The 20,356-nt window shown below is 47.0% G+C and overlaps 1 protein-coding gene across 3 annotated transcripts in view; it reads right to left on the minus strand.

Annotated features, from left to right (window-relative positions):
• Positions 1-20,356, minus strand: part of XIRP2 (xin actin binding repeat containing 2) — an 83,360-nt gene that overhangs the window by 15,179 nt on the left and 47,825 nt on the right. For all 3 annotated transcript variants that reach the window (XM_075000979.1, XM_075000978.1, XM_075000980.1), the window contains exon 4: positions 264-371. In XM_075000979.1, coding sequence (XP_074857080.1) covers positions 264-371 — 108 coding nt within the window. The remainder of the gene's footprint in view (positions 1-263; positions 372-20,356) is intronic.

Here is a 20,356-nt window from a genome sequence, read left to right on the forward strand (position 1 = left end):
CATGCAGACACTCAGCACAAATGCTTCATGAAGGTAAAATCTGAATGAAACCCCAACTAATTAACACACTGAAGCAACACTCACAAAACACCAATTTAAAAATGGCTGCCTACCAGAGAATCAGAGAACCTTCCCCTAGCACATCAAAATTGTGTTATACTCAGTGGTAACAGATATACAAAGCAAAATAAATGTGCAGTCCCAATACCAGCATCTCAGAACAGTGGCTTGATGACATAATTATGAACATTGATGCACTTAACCTCTTCCATCTGAAATGTTTCCAGCTGAGTTCCTTTGGAGGTCACTTCATCCTGTTCAGCTTCTCTGCTGCTGCTTGATACTGTCAGCTGACTACTATTTGTCACCTCCTAAAGACAAATCAAAGTAATTACACATTAACAGTTTAATGATAAACTCAAAAATGTAGTGTTAGCCTATTAATAGCTTTTCACTAATGTTATCACTAACATAGCATTGTTTGGAAAATACCTTTTTCAGCAGGATAAGATTATTAATATAGTTTGCATGGATAAGAACTATAAACAATCTAAAAGAGACCTTTTTATACAATAGAACATATGTTGTCACTTCATTACTGCAGTCTCAGAGTTTGATCTTGTTACCAAAATTCCTTGGATAAGGTACAAAGTTATGAGGAGGAGACCACAGGAAGCTGCACCTGCTTTAATGAAGGTGATCCTGCACGGCCACTCAGTTACTCCTTATAAGCAGGAGTCAAGCCAAAGGCTTGTTAAAGTAAATTTTTTATACATATATATATATATATATATATATATATGCATAAGAGAGAGTGTACAAAGCTGTGTGCAAAAAACTGAATTTGCACCCTTGCGTGGACACAAATGGAAGCTGCATATGCAGTTCCAGGCCTATACTGCCTTCAGTCTTAACAAAAAATCCAATGTAATATATGTGCTGTTTTTATATTTGAAAAGAAAGGCAATTGTGGTCTAATAGCCTGGGCACAGGGCCGAAAGTTCTGAGATATGGTTTTATATCTGTGTAATCTAAGTTGATGTCAATTGTGGTGACATTTACGTCATTTTATTCCAGATTTTACCACTGACTTCATTTTTGACCCAGCACAAGATATTTAACTGCTCTATGTCTTATTTAGTAACCTTGTAAACATCATTATTTTAATTTTACAATCTCCAGACATTGTTTTGAGACTTACTGATGAACACCATTCTGTAAGTGCCAACTATTATTAGTTTCACCTTATTGCACAAGTTTTTCAACTACTTTGAGATCTATGCTCCACAAATCAACTCACCTCTTTGTCTGTGTCAAATAGGAAACAATGTTCTGAAAGGGGCATTCACTCAATAGTTTCTGCTGAATCTAAGCTTCCAATTTAAAGGGAGAAAAGGGTTTCTAGAAACTCCCAAATGCTATCAAAACAAAAAGCAGTCAAGTAGCACTTTAAAGACTAGCAAAATAGTTTATTAGGTGAGCTTTCGTGGGACAGACCCACTTCTTCAGACCATAGCCAGACCAGAACAGACTCAATATTTAAGACACAGAGAACCAAAAACAGTAAGCAAGGAGGACAAATCAGAAAAAGATAATCAAGGTGAGCAAAGCAGAGAGTGGAGGGGTGGGGGGGAAGATCAAGAATTAGATTGAGCCAAGTATGCAGACGAGCCCCTATAGTGACTCAGAAAGTTCCCATCACGATTTAAACCATGTGTTAATGTGCCGAATTTGAATAGAAAAGTCAGCTCGTCCACTTCTCTTTCTAAAACGGTGCGATAATTTCTCTTCAGTAACACACATACCTTGAGGTCATTGACAGAATGCCCCATTCCATTAAAATGTTGACTAACTGGTTTGTGGATCTGGAGTGTTTTGATGTCTGTTTTGTGCCCGTTGACCCTTTGTCTAAGGGAGTTAGAAGTCTGTCCAATATACAAAGCATCTGGGCATTGTTGACACATGATGGCATATATGATGTTAGTAGAGGAGCATGAGAAAGTGCCCGTGATTCTGTGAGTAACCTGGTTAGGTCCAGTGATGGTATTTCCAGAGAAGATATGTGGACAAAGCTGGCAGCGGGCTTTGTTGCAGGGAAAGGTTCCAAGACTGGTGTTCCTGGGGTATAGACTGTGGTTGTTAGTAAGAATCCTCATGAGGTTGGGAGGTTGTCTGTAGGAGAGAACAGGCATGTCACCCAGGGCCTCCTGGAGTGTAGCATCCTGATTAAGAATAGGTTGTAGGTCTTTAATAATTCGTTGCAGTGGTCTGAGTTGGGGGCTGTAGGTGATGACCCAAATGCTGTGTATATGCAAATGGAAAGCCATGTTGTGTAACTGAGACTACAGATTTACAACATGAAGAATGGAGAGCTACTGACTTCCTTAATCTCAAACCTTGGCACCTGCTTTCAGCCAAAGAAGCCATGAGTGGAATGGTGTCTCCCTTTCTCTCCCCGCAGGCATTCAGTCGCTTTATGGTAAGACAGCCATTCCATACTTGTGCTGTTAGACCAAGGTAGCCTCCATGCAACTTGCAGCTACATGAGGGAATGCCAGGGGAAACTATATAGTGGAAGATCCACATATGGGCCCTCGAATCTCCGCTGCACCATGGGCTGCCAGGAACCTCAGACTCCATGATAGAAAGGCGACATGCATTTCCCTCCTAGATTTCCTGAATCCTGCCTCATCCCCATTCAGTAACATTCTCTGATTAGGCTAGAAGATGCATTAAAACATTGGTGTCGTAGAATGAATCTGTATAGCCTCAAGAATTATCTTAGTCACTGTCATACTTATGTTGTAAAAGACCAGATAGAATTTGGGATGGGCAAAATGGGGACATGACTACTCCCTACAGGGCAGTCTTGAGAATTAACTCCCTAGAAAGACAAAAAAGCCTTCAGAGTTAGCTCCCCATGAAGCTAAAGGCAGGGGGCAGCCCAGATTCAGGTGTCCATCTTCCACTCCACCTCCTCTGAAGTTGTATTTTACAATTGTATGTATGTGCATCTTGGCATTTAGACATGGGGCTGTTAGATCTGTAAGTTGAGATCTCATTATTGAAAAAACTCACCATAAGGTATAAAATATGTTGATGTTTGTCATGATAAGCTATTTGAATTGTCTAAAAATATGTAAAAGGGGTATAATTAGGCTTAATGTAGTCAGAAACCAAACCTAATTACAGAATCATTGCTGTGTTATTGCTGCAACTTGTATGTCCATTTATGAAGTAGCTACTATATTGCTAAAAGTCACAATGGCATAAAATAATAGCCACAGTTGTCTGTAATTATAATTAACAAGTACCTTAAGTACATTACAAGTACATTCAGGACCAAACTTTTACCCTGCAGTTCTAGGGCTATGTTCTGACTGGTGGAAAAGAAAGAAGGGCCCCCCAACCCTTGTATGTCTTGCTTAAAAGCTTGTTGAAATCGCACTTGGGGGAGGACAGGGGCTGCTACAGAGATGCTGCTCTTCAGAACAGTCAGTCAAAACGAGCAGGGAGTGGATGGACCTGTGGCTGCATCCTTCCCTCAGTACTGGCCACAAATATATCACCATGGGGAGTAAAATTTATGCCTTACGGGGCTGTGTTCCTGACATGCGCACACACTGAGAAGCATTCTACACAATGCCATTCAGTGATCTCCACAGAACATTGTGCTGTACACTGCTCCCAACATACACCTACAGCTAAATGTCACAGTCTAGTGCTAGGTCTAATGGGAAAGTGTTAAAATTATTAGTTATGCCTGTAGAGAGAAGACGACTTCTTTGCAAAGGGAAAGAAAGGGAAAATCCAAGTTTTGTAGAGGCCTGTTCCAATGATCAGAGGTAGAACTTATGGCATGAGTAAAACTAGACTAGAGGAGAAAATGATTATTTTTTCTCTGTATTGTAGGGTACAATAATATTGTCTAAAATACATAACGGACATTATATCTGAGAACACCTGAAGAAGCTTAAAAGTGCTAGAGATCTATAATATGCATGAAAGCAGCTGGTAGAGCAAGGCATAAAACTAATAACATTGACATCAAATCCCTCCCATGTTGAGACAAAGGAATAACATGTGACTGTGCACTTCATCTGTGCACAGAGCCACAAGAATATTAGAAAGCTTTGTGGATTTGTGAAATGGAGCATGACAGCAAGAGGATGAACAGAAAGATGGTGCGGGCAAGATGCTAAAAATTTTACAAAGATGTCTGGTGCCAGTCAGAGTATGTGTAGTTCTATCAGGAGAGAACAGTTGCAGGTATCCATCTGTGCAGGGATACAGAAAACAATAGTAGAGACAAATATGTCAATATTTTTGGAGCCAGGTGTGAAAATGCCTTCTATTATGGTGATGGCTTTCCTTGTGATCTGGGGGCCCTTTAACACACTGCCAGCTAAACAATGGTTAGTCATGTGGTAAGTTGGAACAGCTGTTCATTATGCACAATTTTCACTTTACTGTTACTTCACCCTCCCCTTCCTCTCCACCCTCCTCTTTTGCTGGTTCCTTCCACCTCTTAAACCTTATCACTGTTGTATGCTGTGGGCTGTTTGGGGCAGGTACTCTGTTGTTTAAATGCTTGTACAACGTCTACCGCAATGTGAAATAGTTCTCTAGAGACTATTGAAATGCAGATAGTAAAAACTGTTAAAAAATTAAAAGAACAAAGGAAGAGCAAACATGAGCATAAGCCTCTATATATTTGCATCAGGGGACTGCATTTTTATTCAGGCCTTCAGATGATGTTACTGAATAGAACTGTAATTGTTACACTTGTTTTATATATTAGTGGATAATGCATCAGTTTTAGGGCTCCTGGGCTGCAGTAACTTACACACAATCCTATTTTAAAATGTTCCAGCATTTTCTGTAATTGTTTGTGTGTACACCTTGCACCGAGGTTTGCCTTTTCCTTTTATCTGACATTGTTGGAATTTCCCATCTCTGTGTTATGGCAGAAAAGGAAGGTGGATTACTTTATCGAGTAAAATTATTCATGTGGAGAAACAGAAAATGAGCCAAGAAAATAGAACTGAACAGCTTGGTGATCAACACTAGGAACTGTAGTCTTTCACCACTTCATATCTGAATCATGTTGGTATTTATCGTGTTGTACCCACTACTCTCTCTTTCTCTCTGGCTATGTTTACACTTGCCCCCTTCTTCGAAGGCGCCATGCTAATCAGGTTGATACATGCTACATGCTACATGATACATGATACATGCTAATCAGGTTAATACAAGAACTAGGGGACACCAAATGAAATTGATGGGTAGTAGGTTCAAAACTAATAAAAGGAAATTTTTCTTCACACAGCGCACAGTCAACCTGTGGAACTCCTTGCCCGAGGAGGCTGTGAAGGCCAGGACTCTATTAGGGTTTAAAAAAGAGCTTGATAAATTTTTGCAGGTCAGGTCCATAAATGGCTATTAGCCAGGGATAAAGTATGGTGCCCTAGCCTTCATAACAAGGGCAGGAGATGGATGGCAGGAGATAAATCACTTGTCTTCTGTTCTCCTTCTCTGGGGCACCTGGCATTGGCCACCGTCGGCAGATGGGATGCTGGGCTTGATGGACCTTTGGTCTGACCCAGTATGGCCATTCTTATGTAAACTTATGTTGATAGGAGATTAGCAATGAAATGCTGCGATGAATATGCATCACTTTATTAGGCTAATTCTCCCCTGTGGCAACTTCAAGTGTCAAACTTCAAAGTGCCAGAGCTACTTCGAAGTGTCTTTGGGGAGTAAAGTGCCCATGGGTACACAGCATGCCAGCACTTTGAAGTTTGACACTTTGAAGTTGCTGCAGGGGAGAATTAGCTCAATGAAGTGCTGCATATTTATCGCAGCACTTCATTGGTAATATCCCATCAGCTTGATTAGAATGCCTCCTTCGAAAAAGGGGCAAGTGCAGACATAGCCTCTCTGTTCCAGGAATCTAAAATAACATTTTATGCATATCTTTTGAAAATAAAAACTTATTCCAGGACACACAAATTAACTGTCCCCTATAGGTAAAGGCATAAGTAAATTCATGAGACTAAATGTTTAGTTACCTAAATTTGTACTTTTGTCCTTAAATTTGCAGCCTTTTTGGAATGGGTCTCCCTGATGTGATCTTTCAGTTTATTCTTCTCTTTAACTTACCTAGTGCACCTATCACAGTGTTTGTCTAGGTGCCAAATACAGCAGATTTTCACAGAAATTTTTGACAGACATCACAGTATATTCTTCTCTTCACCACTCCTAGGTGAGGTAGTTTTGCTTCCATTGTTTCTCTGTCAGTGTGTGCATGTGCTTGCGCCCACTTTTTTCACTGTCTTCAGTCATTGCATGGAAGGCTTTTACAAGAAGGCAGGTCTTGGACTATTCTTTGCAATATGTCAACTTAGGGCTCACATCTCCTAATGATAGGTCATTTCTCAATTGGCAGTTCTAAGAATCTTGTCCTGCTTAGGGCATCTATTGCTTCCGTAATTGCCTGTTTGTTTAGGGTTGATGATGACTCCTGTACGATCCTGAGGATTCATTTTACTTTGCTGAATGGAGCGCAGATGCCTTCAGTGGAAGATGAGATAATGCTCTGGCTCCGTCTCTGAAGTGATTTCTTCTTTCCACCAACGTTATTTGAGCAACTATATTTCTCCTTATCCTGGTCTGGTCAGACATTGGAATACTTTTGCAACTGTCATTGGTAATATCCCATCAGCTTGACGAGCATGCCTTCTTCGAAGGATGGCAAGTGTAGACATAGTTTTGCTATGTCAATATATTGCTGACAACAGAGCCCATGTTGTACATCATCTTCTAAAGCTTTCATACAGATACTGAAGAAATCAGACAGTATTGATTGCTGTTGACCTCTGTATCTGAAGGCTTTTGGTAAGAGGAGCAGCTGCCTACTACATCTCTCCGGATTCTCTTTTGCGGAATGATTTGAAGCCAGTATGGTATATTTACATTACGCATTAAACTCAGGTCTGTGGACCCATTTTTGTGGATTTGGTGTTTCCCATTCCAGCTACATTATAAATCTTGGTTTACAACTTCTGGACCCGGCTGTCACATCCGTGCTAATCTGTGCATACTGTACTATGTAGACCTTCTCACTCAGTTCTGCAGCTTCATGTGTGTCCATGTTGCAAAATGACAGAGCTTGTATCAGCAGGACTTGGACACTGACTGGCTCTCTAGAAGAATTTTATGACCCAGGTTTTCAGTGTTGCTGACCTGCGGAGTCAGAATGATTTATACGTGGACAAAAGGGGATTATGGATTCAACCCTGAGGCAGAAGCCAGATTAGCATGCAGTGTAGACACAACATGGGTGCTGCATTAGCTATCCTGATTAGACCTTCTCCCTGAATCAACACCACTATGTCTGTGTCTGGACTGCAGGCTTCCGTCGACCAAATGTCTGAAGTTTTGTCAGAGTGTGTGTCCAGACTGCAGGTCTCTCTGAAGAGATGTGATGGTTAGGAGCATTCTGTAGATATCCCTGCCTACCTCATTCCACAAGGAAGAAGGGATGTCTCAACAGAAGGGGGTGTCCTCACATTTGGCCTCATGTGGACATGCCAAATGTCAGGAAAACCACTCCCGACAGAACTGTTGGCAAAAGATATACAAATTGCAATGTGCAAGTTGTGTATCTTTTGCTGAAAATTCTTGACAATCTAAACACAGCCTGAGTGACTGCGGAAATCTGTACAGAGGTTGAGCAGTACAAGACACTGGGCTTGGTTTACTTCCACTGTTGTCAATAAGATGTCATGTGTCATTCCTACTGGTGCAGTCTCTGTGTCATGTCCCTGGTCTTAAGCCATCAAGGGAGGACAGTGTCTCTTGATATTCTGGACATGAGAGTTTGCTTGAAGCTATCTTTCCAACCCTTCAGCTAAGCAAGGAAGACAGGAAGAGAGAGAGTCCGTGTTCATTTCTTGAGGACTAGGCTCACAATTAGATTCTTCAGAGGGGTTAGTCAGTTTCTCTCTGTGAAGGAGGCAATGATCACACTCACAAGCACTAGCCCAGCTGCTTGTCACCGGTTTTCACTAGCAGGAGGGACAAGAATTCATTCTACACGTGTCCTAAGCTCCCTTTATTTCCATTCTTGGCCAAATTCAGTAAAGGCCTATGCTTCGTCTTCTGGTTTGCTGTCCTCGGTCCCAGGGAGTTTGGCTTATATTCAGTTTATCTTTGCTGTGAGGTAAGCTGAGAGCTCTTTGCTGTAGTGTGTCTGACATCCAGGCTATGCAGTCTTGAGTAATTACCCAGTTCACACTACAGAACAATTTTGCTAGTTGTGACTTTGCAGCTTCTGAGGCACAGTTGAAGAGGTTCTCTTCATTTCTAGCCTGGCAATTGTGTATTCCTGTAAGAAGTCTTTGTGCCTTTGTTGAAGGGATTCTGACTGGATTTTTTTGTTACCAGTGATTTAGTGTTCTGCTTTCACCACCTGTATGATGTGGTTTTATTAAACAATGAATGGAAGTAATCTATGGGGTTGATGCAGAGGATATAGCGACCAAACCATCAACGGTTGCAGCTACAATGTAGTTATATTGTTCTCCCTAGTCATAAGCACATTGGTCATTCAGATGAACAGCAAGAGCTTCTAGAGCATTTTTAGAGTACTCTGTGTGCAAGAACCTTTTAGAGAAAATCATTGTGGCTGGTTCAACTATGCAAGTGGGAGAGTAGTGGGGAAATCTGATCTCTTCTTGGATTAGACCAGGGGTGGGGAACCTATGGCAGTGTCCCCCTTCCCCCAGCCTATATGACTGGAGCACCACCTCCCTGCAGCTGAGGAGGGACTCTAAGCCTCATGGGCTGGATCAAGGCTAGCCGCAGTCAGCATCTGACCCACAGGCTCTGCTTGGTGGGGGAGGAAGCAGCTCTGCACTAGGAATGGCAGCACAGGGAGGCTCTGTCCCCTGAACTGCTTGCAGGCTCCACTCCATCGCTCACGTTATCTGGGAATTCCAGCCAATTCGAGCAGTGGAGGATGATGCCTACCTGGACATGGCCGTGCAGAGCCACGTGTGCCCCCCACAGAATCTGTGCCAGATAGGCACCCCAATACCTGCCCCCACTGGCCCAGACCCTCAGGGCTGCTCCTGCACCCTCTTCCCACTCTGACTCCCCCTCCCTTCCCAGTCCCCTCCTGCACTCTCCCATCCAGACCTGGCACCCCTAACCTCCTCCTGCCCCATACCCTCTGCCCAGACCCAACACCACAAGCCTGGTCCCACGCCCTATCTGCCTCCAGACCCTGCATTTGACCCTCATCCAGCTCCTGAACCCTACCTTCTATCCAGATCCTGCACCTCCAACCTTAGCCCCTTCCCCAGTGGCCCTCTCCCACAAACAGAATCACTCATTCTTGGCCCCAATTCAGAGCCCAGGGGGCCTCGAAAATCTACTAGTCATGGGTCCCCGAAAGAGTTAATCCATCCCTGAAAAGTCCTGGGCCTTGGTGCCCCCTTGGGCTGGAGTGAGAGGGGAATCCTGGTTCCCCAACTTGCATGAGTGAAGTGTCTCTTTGTTTTCCTGCTTATCAGCCATGTCTGTGAGGTTTTTTAATCACTTACATCTGGCTCTTGACTGATTTTTCTGTGGGTGAGTGGCCCCCACCCCTGGATTAGCCAGGGGCTGGACCGGGAAAGAAGTATGCTTATTATGCTCCCAATGTCCACTTCCAAGCTAAAGATAAGGTTCCATATCTGACTGATAAGAGTGTGCAGCCACTCCACATGATCACTGCCAAAACTGGCATCTTCTCAGCTGTTTCATCAGAACAGAGAAAGAATGACGAGCTACACAGAGTAAATAGCAGTGTCACCCCAGGAAGGTCTCCCCAGAACAAGAATTAAGATGCATGGGCAGTGTGGGGCCAGTTTTCATGGCTGCTCCCCACTTTTTAGGTAAACAATAAATTTATTTTTCAGTGTTATTATCTTGGCAACTTTCACAAACAGTATATTCATATTAAAGAGAAACAAGAGGATGTTTGTGCCACGAGAAAACAAGATTAAATAATTTAATATTATTCAGATATTTTGAATGAAAAACAACACAATTTGTTTTTCATAACAATATTTTAATACATACCTGCAGCATGATTGCTTAAATCAGTGAATTTTCCCCCCCATCTTTGATCGCAGTTTGGTATTCATCCAGACTACGAGATCTGTATCCAAACTGAAAGCTTTTGTCATAGGTCTGATTCAATGATCTTGAGTAAGCTTTCTGCCACTAAAGTATATAATCACATTTTCCATGAAAGTGCAGTACCATTAAGAATAAATAGGATTTTATGGTCTTGCACTAGTTATTTAATCTAAATTTAAAGACTACTCCACACAGTCTGAGTGATTCCATTTCCAGTGAATTTGACTATTTCTGCTGATTATTTCAGAGAGACTCCTCAAAAGGGTATAAAGGGCAAAGATGCTACGGCTGATACGCTAAGCAATGACACCTTTATCAAAAATAAACAGGAGCAATCTGAGTGGCTTGGTGGAGAACTAGGTTTAAAACCTATATAACCTTCAGCCAGGCAAAACCACATCTATGAGAGAAACATCACTATCCAAATCCAAGGGAGAAAACCAATCACATTATTTTGGCGTATCCTACCTCACTGTCCCTTGCAGATAAATGGCAGCAAAGATGGCCTGGGTCATCATAAAAATGGGACAGAGGTGGTTTTATGCAATATTTTAAGTGAAGACAATGAATAAGATGGGCAGATTTGGGCCCTATTCAATAAGGTATAACATTTAATCCATCTTTTATCTGACAGCATTTCACACAAGAAGGCAAGTATCATTAGCTCCATATTTAAAGCTAAGGAAACTGGCAGAATCAGATTAAATAATTTACGCAAAGTGACACAGCAAGGCACTGGTAGATCTGGGAATAAAACACATCTCCCAACCCAATGCTCACTCTTACTGGACCACATTTCCTCTCTGAATAATGGTATGCTGAGTATCATTAAAACCTATACTAGTTTTATTTATGTGCCTAGTCCAGACACTTCAGTTTGAAAATACTGTCATAACATTTTATCTCAACTCTAAACCATTTTTCCATTCAGTACATATAATCTTAAATCAATTATCTGGTTCTCCATTTTCCCAAAGAGAAACTCATTGTCTTGAGGATCCTTAAGGTTCCATAAGGTCCTTAGCTCAACTCCCCTTAGGCCCTCTGATTCTCAGTGCCCTGCTGGAAGCAAACTCCCTGACACACATCACAGACCTTGTGGAGCTGCTAAGTTTTCTGACTCACCTCTCCCCCAGCTATCCTTCTGCTGGGTTTACTGACTCATCCTTCGAGAACAACAAGAAGTCCTGTGGCACCTTCTAGACTAACAGATATTTTGGAGCATAAGCTTTTGTGGGCAAAGACCCGCTTCGTCAGATGCATGAGTGGAATCTGATGGTTCTTTGCCCACGAAAGCTTATGCTCCAAAATATCTGTTAGCCTAGAAGGTGCCACAGGACTTCTTGTTGTTCTCGAAGATAAAGACTAACACGGCTACCTCTCTGATACTTGACTCATCCTTGTTAACGCCTTGCAGAGCACATAGCCTCTGGCTTTGCTCAACTTTTTGACTTCTTTTGTGATACTCACACTATCATCTGCTTACAGTGAAAACAAATATAAGTTTATTAACAGAGGTTAAAATTTAAGAGATAATGAGCAAACATAATAAGAACAATGGGTTCCATGTAAAACAAAAGGCATGACACACTTCTTATAGACTAAACTTAACTTAAGGTTGTGTCTAAAGAAGTCTGTCTTACTCAAATGTCCTTTACAGTGCTTCAGTTAAACCCAGGCTGAGACCCCATTTTAACTAATGCAATCACACTAACCAATTACTTCCTTATTGCAGAATGAAATAGTGGTTCTTTCATTTTCCTTTTACACCCCAAAGTTCAATGTCTTTGCACCTCCCAAAAGGCAGGACAATACCGTGGATTTTATTTTCCAGTGTCTTCCCATATTGACTTCACATCCTCACGTTGACCTGGAATGCAAACGTAGCTCCCATTGGGTTTGCCTAACAATACTTAATTCACAGCAGAGACTGGAATAGACATACTTTTTCTGACAGAACTCTGTCTCTTCTGACTGGTTAGGTAGTCTAAAGCATATTTTTAGCACGTACATATCATACCACAAACATGAATCAGGAAAAATATATTTAAAATATGATGATAGTAATGGGGAAAATATTGGCAAGATGATCCACATGCAACTGACACCACCTTAGTTCTAAATAAAAATGCAAATGCACCTTGTCCATCGAGGATTTATTGTATGGTGAATCAAATTTGAAAGGGTGGAATTTATCTGACATACTGGCAGTGTCTACACTAGCCCAAAACTTCGAAATGGCCATGCAAATGGTCATTTTAAAGTTTACTAACAAAGCGCTGAAATACATATTCAGCACCTTATTAGAATGCTGGCAGCCGCAGCACTTTGAAATTGACAGCAGATAGGAATAAGGGGATTTCCAAGTTGCCGGGGTTCTTTCGAAAAGGAGCCCTGTCTGGACGAGCCAAGTAAATGTTAGGGACTCTAGCTACGTCTACACGTGAATGCTACATCGAAATAGCTTATTTCCATGTAGCGACATCGAAATAAGCTATTTCAATGAATAACATCTACACGTCCTCCAGGGCTGGTGCCGTCGACGTTCAACGTCGACGTTGGGCAGCACTACATCGAAGTAGGTGCTGCAGGGGAGAGTCTACACGCCAAAGCGGCCCACACTGAAATAAGGGTGCCAGGAACAGCTGCAGACAGGGTCACAGGGCGGACTCAACAGCCAGCCGCTCCCTTAAAGGGCCCCTCCCAGACACACTTGCACTGAACAGCACAAGATCCATAGAGCTGACAACTGGTTGCAGACCCTGTGCATGCAGCATGGATCCCCAGCTGCAGCAGCAGCAGCCAGAAGCCCTGGGCTAAGGGCTGCTGCACACGGTGACCACAGAGCCCCGCAGGGGCTGGAGAGAGCGTCTCTCAACCCCGCAGCTGATGGCCGCCATGGCGGAACCCGCTATTTTGCTGTTGCGGGATGCAGATCGGCTACATGTGCCCTACTTCGACGTTCAATTTCGAAGTAGGGCGCTATTCCCATCCCCTCATGAGGATAGCGACTTCGACGTCTCGCCGCCTTATGTCCATTTCAACTTCGAACTAGCGCTCGCCATGTGTAGACGTGGCGGGCACTATTTCGAAGTTGGCGCGGTTACTCAAAGTAGCCGGCACGTGTAGACGCGGCTTCTGTTGGCCATGGCCAGACCAGGGAGAATAAAAAGAGAAGTAAACTGTTAGTTTGGTGCACTTGAGAAGTCAGCTCAGTATCAATAAAAATGCTTAAAGCTCTCTATAACTGTGGTATAATGACTATGTTGGTTGGGACAACTTCCATAAGTCACTCTCAGCTTTGCCACTCATGAGTAATGTGGCCATCCTAAACTCATACTGATAAAACCTTTGTACCAAACCATTTTGTATTTTCTACACAATATATCACGTCATTCGTGGTGATATTTTGTGATAGTAGAGAGCTGTTTTCAGAGGAAAATGCAGATAGTTTTCTACAAAGATATTCTGCAAATATTTCCTTTCAAAATTACTTCCACAGATTTTTATGTGCTGCAGACTCCAAACAGTAAGGGTGAGAAGATAATTTTCTTGTTAATTTTATGTATTAGCCCATAAATCTTAATGATAGCTAGGAAAAATCTAGGATAGATGGATCATTTATAATATACGACAACTGGCATGTACAGAACTGTACTTGACAGAGTATTACGAAGACAAGGTTCTTTCCCCAAAAGACTTTCCAATTTAGGGAGCTGATTGCTTCTTCTGGGCCAAGCACATAGCAAGAACAATACCTTCCAGGCCCAGCCATAGGATATCAGAGTTTAGTTTTTTGTTCCATTGCAGCCAGTTGTCTATGCTGGCTTATGTGTTGATGCACCTCTCTCTCTGCTTCTTTCAGGGCACTCTGCTCCTGGGGATGTAGGGCCAGAATAACCCCTACACAGCAGGAGCTACAAACCTCACTAAGTCTTACACAGGTTGTGCTAATGTGTGGGGAAAGTCTCCTTATTTCTTACCTCATGTCACAGGCATATACCTGTATGAAGTGGCATGCAGAATCTGGTCCTTTATATGAGGCACAACATTACAAGAAATAACGTTCTATGAGTGGGAAAGGATGAGGGACGGGTGAGAATGAAAGGAAACCTGATGTTTCAAGTCCATCAAATTGCCAGCTGGCAGCACAACCACCATATGAAAGGGTGCGGTACTAAGGAGTCGAAGTGAAGCTGGATCATAGGGAGTTCTATATGTGGCAATACTTGTAGTGTAACACGATTTATTTTGATATTTTCCGTCTAAGAATTTTTGAATTAAAAAAAAACCAACTTTGAAAACTCTCTACAGCATTCCACTGATCTGATTCTATAGGGTTCAGCTCCACGCACTGGGAGGAATGTTATTTGGGGCATTCAGCTCATAAAATACATCTTTTAGTTCCTTTTCCAAAAAAAAAAAAGTCTTTGAAAAGAATGAGTACAGAGGCGCCAGATCAGATCCGTCAGAAGCTGTAAAAAATATTTTTTTATTGTACTAAATGCAGATAATCTCCCTGAGTGCTAACATTAGCAGTAGGGTCTTTAAGGAAGTAAATATATGGATAAAAACAAGGACTGCTGGAGCTTCCTATTGGCTCTGCATCTGAGATGGCTGCAGAAGGTTGTCCTAACAAAGGTCAGGAGCAACAAATGCTCCTGACACCAAATTCAGTTAAGCAATTTGTCGTGTGATGCAGACTGAAAAAGTGGAGAATTCTATGGACAATCCCTCCTTCTACAAACTGCTCTCTCTTTTAGCTCCACCCCCCCATTTTATATGTTTTACACTTGGTTTTTATTTTGCTCTTTAAAAATAAGTAACTTAAGTTTTCTGCTCTAAATAGAGGAAAGCACATGAAGGCTTTGTTAGGATGGAAAGTAACTCCCAGGGGAAAATGCTATTTTTTAAAAAGAGTGACCCCCGAATATAAAACAGATGTGATGAAGAGACTGTAACAGATGTGATGAGCTGTAGTATCCCAAGAAGTCCTCTTTCCCCCTCACTTGTAGTCTTTAAGAGCAAGATTATTTCTCTTCCAAGCCGTGTCTACACGTGCATGCTACTTCGAAGTAGCGGCACTAACTTCGAAATAGCGCCCGTCACAGCTACACGTGTTGGGCGCTATTTCGATGTTAACATCGACGTTAGGCGGCGAGACGTCAAAGCCACTAACCCCATGAGGGGATGGGAATAGCGCCCTACTTCAATGTTCAACGTCGAAGTAGGGAACGTGTAGTCGTTGCGCATCCCGCAACTTCGAAATTGCGGGGTCCTCCATGGCGGCCATCAGCTGAGGGGTTGAGAGACACTCTCTCCAGCCCCTCAGCTCAATGGTGGCCGCGTGGAGCAGCCCCTTAAAAGTCCCCACCCCCTCCCTTTCTGTGCAGGAAGCTGAGAGCGTGCAGGCAGCAGCAATAACACGTGGCTCACCTGCACACTCTTCTTCAGCCACCCAGACCCCCAAAGGACCTCATGGCCGCCCGGCAGCCCCCCCAGCGCCCTCAGAGAACCCCCCTGAAGGGGAGCCAGGGTAGCCAGGGCAGGAGCCAGGCCGGGAAGCAGCAGCGGGGCCCCTCCTAGACTGAGGCCGAGCTTCGGGACCTGCTGGGGCTCTGGAGTGAGGAGGAGGTGCTCCAGGTAATGGGGAGCAAGAGGCAGAATGCGGATGTGTTCGCTCGGCTGGCCGAGGGCCTGGCCGCCCGGGGTCACCCTGCCCACACTCCGGACCATGTCCGGAGTAAAGTGAAGGAGCTGTGGCAGGGTTATGCCCGGGTCTGGGATGTGGCCGGCCGATCTGGGGCCGCCCCCATCACTTGCCTCTTTTACAGGGAGCTCAGGGACATCCTGGGCCCCTGGCACACCTCCTCCCCTCCGGCCACGCTTGACACCTCGGCTGAGGAGCCCCAGCAGACCCTGGAGACGGAGTCCGCCCCGGAGGCAAGCCCTGCACCCCGGGGGCCCCCCCGGAGCCCACCCCCGGGGCACCGGAGGAGGAGGAGGAGGGGGACTCCTCCTCCACCGACACCGGGCTCCAGATCCTACTGCCATCCCGGAGCAGCAGCCGGGCGTCCGCCCCCCCAGGTGTCCCCCTACCGTGGGAGTGGACCTACAGGTATGTACCCCGCCTGGTGTACACCACCGGGGTTGAGGGGCGGGGGTAATAGATATGTGGCCAGGGCCCTCCACATGCCCAGATGACCATGGCCCCAAGGACAGCAGTAGCATGTCCCTCACAGGAGTGCATCAGCCCCTGCCCCCCCAGCATGACAGTGCCATGCCCCGTCCCCGGGGCAGGGGGGAGTGGAACCTCTAGGGTCCCCCCGGGAGGAGGGGGTGGGACACCCAGCAGCAGCAGCAGCAGCAGCATGTGATGGAGTGGGGGGAGTGCAAATGCAAGACTCAGGCTAGATGTGAGCAACAAGCTGAATAGCTCCCAGTGGCTAAGGATGATCCTGGGGCTACAACTGGCAGGTTACACCTCTGCCCTGAACAAAGAGGAGGGAGGAGCCCAGCTGGGTTTGAATCGGGGGCCGCAGTTAGAGGCTAGGGGAAGGGAGAGCTAGAAGGCTGCCTGCCTGAGGAAGGGGAAAGCTACACCCCCAGAGGGGCACCCCTCGGGGTCTTCTCCCCAGGACGGGTTGGAAGGACTGTCTCTGACTGCTGTACTGTTGCTTCTGGGAGAAACTGGGCATCTGTTGCCTAAGAAACCTCTCCTGTCAGACCTGCTGAGTGAAGTGAGAGTCACTCCCGCCAGGGGACGGGGTGCAGTGCAGGGGGACCCTTGAACCCCATCACAGCAGCATCTCCTGGGGACGGGGATGGGGAACCTGCAGCACAGGGGTGGGGGGACAAGGGCCACGGCTCGGGGCCCACACTAATAGCTGTCTCCACTCTTCTTCCCCGCCTCCTGTGTTCCACAGCTGCAACATCGGAAGGACCGGAGAGCGCCAGCAAGGCTTCAGTGGTCCCGGAATCCCCTCCGGGGCCACTGCTCCAGGCCAGCCCCTCGGCGGAGGACCGACCGGCAAGACGGTTGACCCAGCAGCAGCAGCCGCCGGCGACGGACCCCCAGCTGCTGGCCCTCCACCGCCGGCAGGTGGAGGTCGTGGAGCAGCGGCTGCAGGTGGAGCAAGGCTGCCTCCACCTGCAGGAGCGGGCGCTGGCCTGGCGCCAAGAGGTATGGGGGGCCTACATGGAGACATTCAACCGCATAGCGGATTACTGGCCCCCCATGCCGCACCGGCCACCGCTGTGCCTGCCCTGACTGCTCCACCCACTGCGCCACCCGCTGCTCCTGTCGCCGCGCCGTCTGCCGTCACCCCGCTACCTGCCACCGAGGGCCATTCCGCCGAGGGAGACCTGGGGCCAGCTGACATTCGTTGGCCGTATCTTCCGGTCCGCCTGGCCCCCAGCCAGCCCCGGCCAGGGCTGCGGCCGAGGTAGGGATCCCGGCCGCCCACCCCCAGTGCTGGACTATAGGGGCGTGGGGCCCAGGACGTGGCCCCCCCGCCTTGTATATATTCCCCCCACTGTTTTGTTGTTTGGCCTTGTATATAGTTTGTATTTATTTATTTGTGACCCCGTTTTCACAGTCTGATCCTTCCCCCCCCATGTAAATAGTTCTCCCCTTCCTTGTTATCCCTATTTTTTTTTGTTAATATATACATACATATATAATATTAAGTTACTTAGAAGTTCCTTTAGTTATTATTAGTAAGAAAAGAGCTGCAGTAAAGAAGTTTGATTTCACAAACAAGTGTCTGCTTTTATTTGTCCAAGAAAAGTCGGGGGGGGGGTGTGCTGTTGGGTGCTCCGTGGTGTGGGCGTAGGGGCAGGGAGTGTAGTGGAGGATGGGGGGGTGAAGTGGGGGGGCCTGGCAGCGTTCACCCTGTGGCCTCATCGAAGTGGACCCGGACCCGGGGTCCACCTGCCGACTGGGGGCAGCGGGTGGCTACACATCGGCCCTGCCGGCCTCCACAGCCCAGCCCTGAAAGAAGGACTCCCCCTTGCTCTCCACCAGATTGTGTAGGGCGCTGCACGCACCCACAATCTGGGGGATGTTGGTGGGGCCTGCATCCAGGCAGGTGAGGAGACACCTCCAGCACCCTTTGAGGCGGCCAAATGAGCGCTCCACCACCTGGCGTGCGTGGTTCAGGCGCTGGTTGAAGCGCTCCTGGCTGGCAGACAGATGGCCCGTGTACGGGTGCATGAGCCAGGGCCGGAGGGGGTATGCCGCATCTGCGATGACGCAGAGGGGCATGGTGGTGTCCCCCAGAGGGATCTCCCGCTGGGGGATATAGGTCCCCGCCTCCAGCCGGTGGCACAGGCCCGAGTTCCAGAAAACCCGGGCGTCGTGGGTGCTGCCAGGCCAGCCCACATAAATGTCCTGGAAACGGCCCTGGCTGTCCACCAAGGCCTGGAGGACCACTGAGTGGTGGCCCTTCCAGTTGATGTAGCGTCCTCCACTGTGCTCCAGGGCGCAGATGGGGATGTGAGTCCCATCCAGAGCCCCGAAGCAACTGGGGAAGCCCAGGGTGGCAAAGCCTGCGATGGTGGCATCTGGGTCCCCCAGCCTCACGAGCCTGTGGAGGAGCATGGCGTTGATGGCGCGGACGACCTGCAGGGGAAGCACATGGGAGAGCACCAATGAGGGGTGAGCAGGGTGTGTGTGGCCCTCCCTGCCAGGGCCCCCCTCCCCTCCCCTGCCCTGCTCTGCCCTGCCCTGCCAGGGCCCCCCTCCCCTCCCCTTCACTGCCAGGGCCCCCTTGCCCTGCCAGGGCTGCCTCCCCCACTCCCCCCGTGGGTCCTCTTACCTCCATGAGGACAGCCCTGACGGTGGCCTTGCCGACGCCAAACTGCTGTCCCACGGATCGGGAGCTATCTGGAGTGGCCAGCTTCCAGACAGCGATGCCGACCCGTTTCTCCATAGGGAGGGCACGACGCATGGCGGTGTCCTGGTGCCTGAGTGCAGGGGTGAGCCACTGGCATAGCTCCATAAATGTCTGCCGGCTCATGCAAAAGTTCCTGAGTCAGCGGTCGTCATCCCACTCCCCAAGCACCAGCCGCTCCCACCAGGCGGTGTTGGTGGGGTAGCTCCACAGTCGGTGGCGTATGAGGCGGTGGGGGGGTCGGGGTGCTGCAGGGCTGGGGGTTGCGTCCTCCTCCCCTGCGGGCATCTCCTCCTCTGTGGCAAGGAGGTGCTCAGCTGCCTCCTGCATGGCATGGAGCAGGGCAAGCACTGCTCCTGCAGGGGTGGCTGGGTGGACCTCTGGCTGCTGCTGCTGCTGCTGCTGCTGCTGCTGCTGCTGGTGGGGGTCCATCATGACTGCGTCGCCTGAGGTGTGTGTGCCTATGGCTCTGCAAACCGCGTGCTGTGCAGGCTGTGTGTGTCTGGGAGGGGCCCTTTAAGGGAGCAGCTAGCTGTTGCCCCGGAAGTGCTAGTCCGCCCTGCAACCCTGTCTGCAGCTGTGCCTGGCACCCTTATTTCGATGTGTGCTACTTTGGCATGTAGACATTCCCTCGCTGCGCCTATTTCGATGTGGTGCTGCGCAACGTTGATGTTGAACATCGATATTGCCAGCCCAGGAGGATGTGTAGACGTTATTCATCGAAATAGCCTATTTCGATGTTGCTACATCGAAATAAGCTACTTCGATGTAGGCTTCACGTGTAGATGTAGCTCCAGAGTGCATGCAGAATAAGAGAGGAATTTCAGTGTCCTCTTTATTACCCATGCAAATGGCCTGTATCATGGGTCACAACACAAGGGGAGAAAGCAGCCCCACTGGGCCACTCGTAAGTTAATTGTGTAGTTGGAGTTGACATATCTTGATTCAAACTTTGGTGTTGTCCCCACTAGTGGTGCTAAATACAACCTTGGAAAAATCAATCTCCAGATCATCAATCCATGCATAAGTATAGATGTGCCCTGATACGGATGTTGAGCAAATTACTTCCCCTCTGGGTCAGAAGGGAGGGAGGGCATGAAATAAACTGTGATTCTTCATGTGACCCCCTTGGTACAAAGTACAGCTCCACATCCATATGGCTGAGTTAGCACAGCTACGTGCTCCCCTTGTTTTAGGAAGGTTTGTATGTTACAATCTAGCCCTAAGTGAGTGGAAGGGATGACTGTTGACTCACTACAGCCTAGGTACTGGCA

Source organism: Carettochelys insculpta, chromosome 8 (genome assembly GCF_033958435.1).
Source record: "Carettochelys insculpta isolate YL-2023 chromosome 8, ASM3395843v1, whole genome shotgun sequence".
Taxonomy (NCBI): domain Eukaryota; kingdom Metazoa; phylum Chordata; order Testudines; family Carettochelyidae; genus Carettochelys; species Carettochelys insculpta.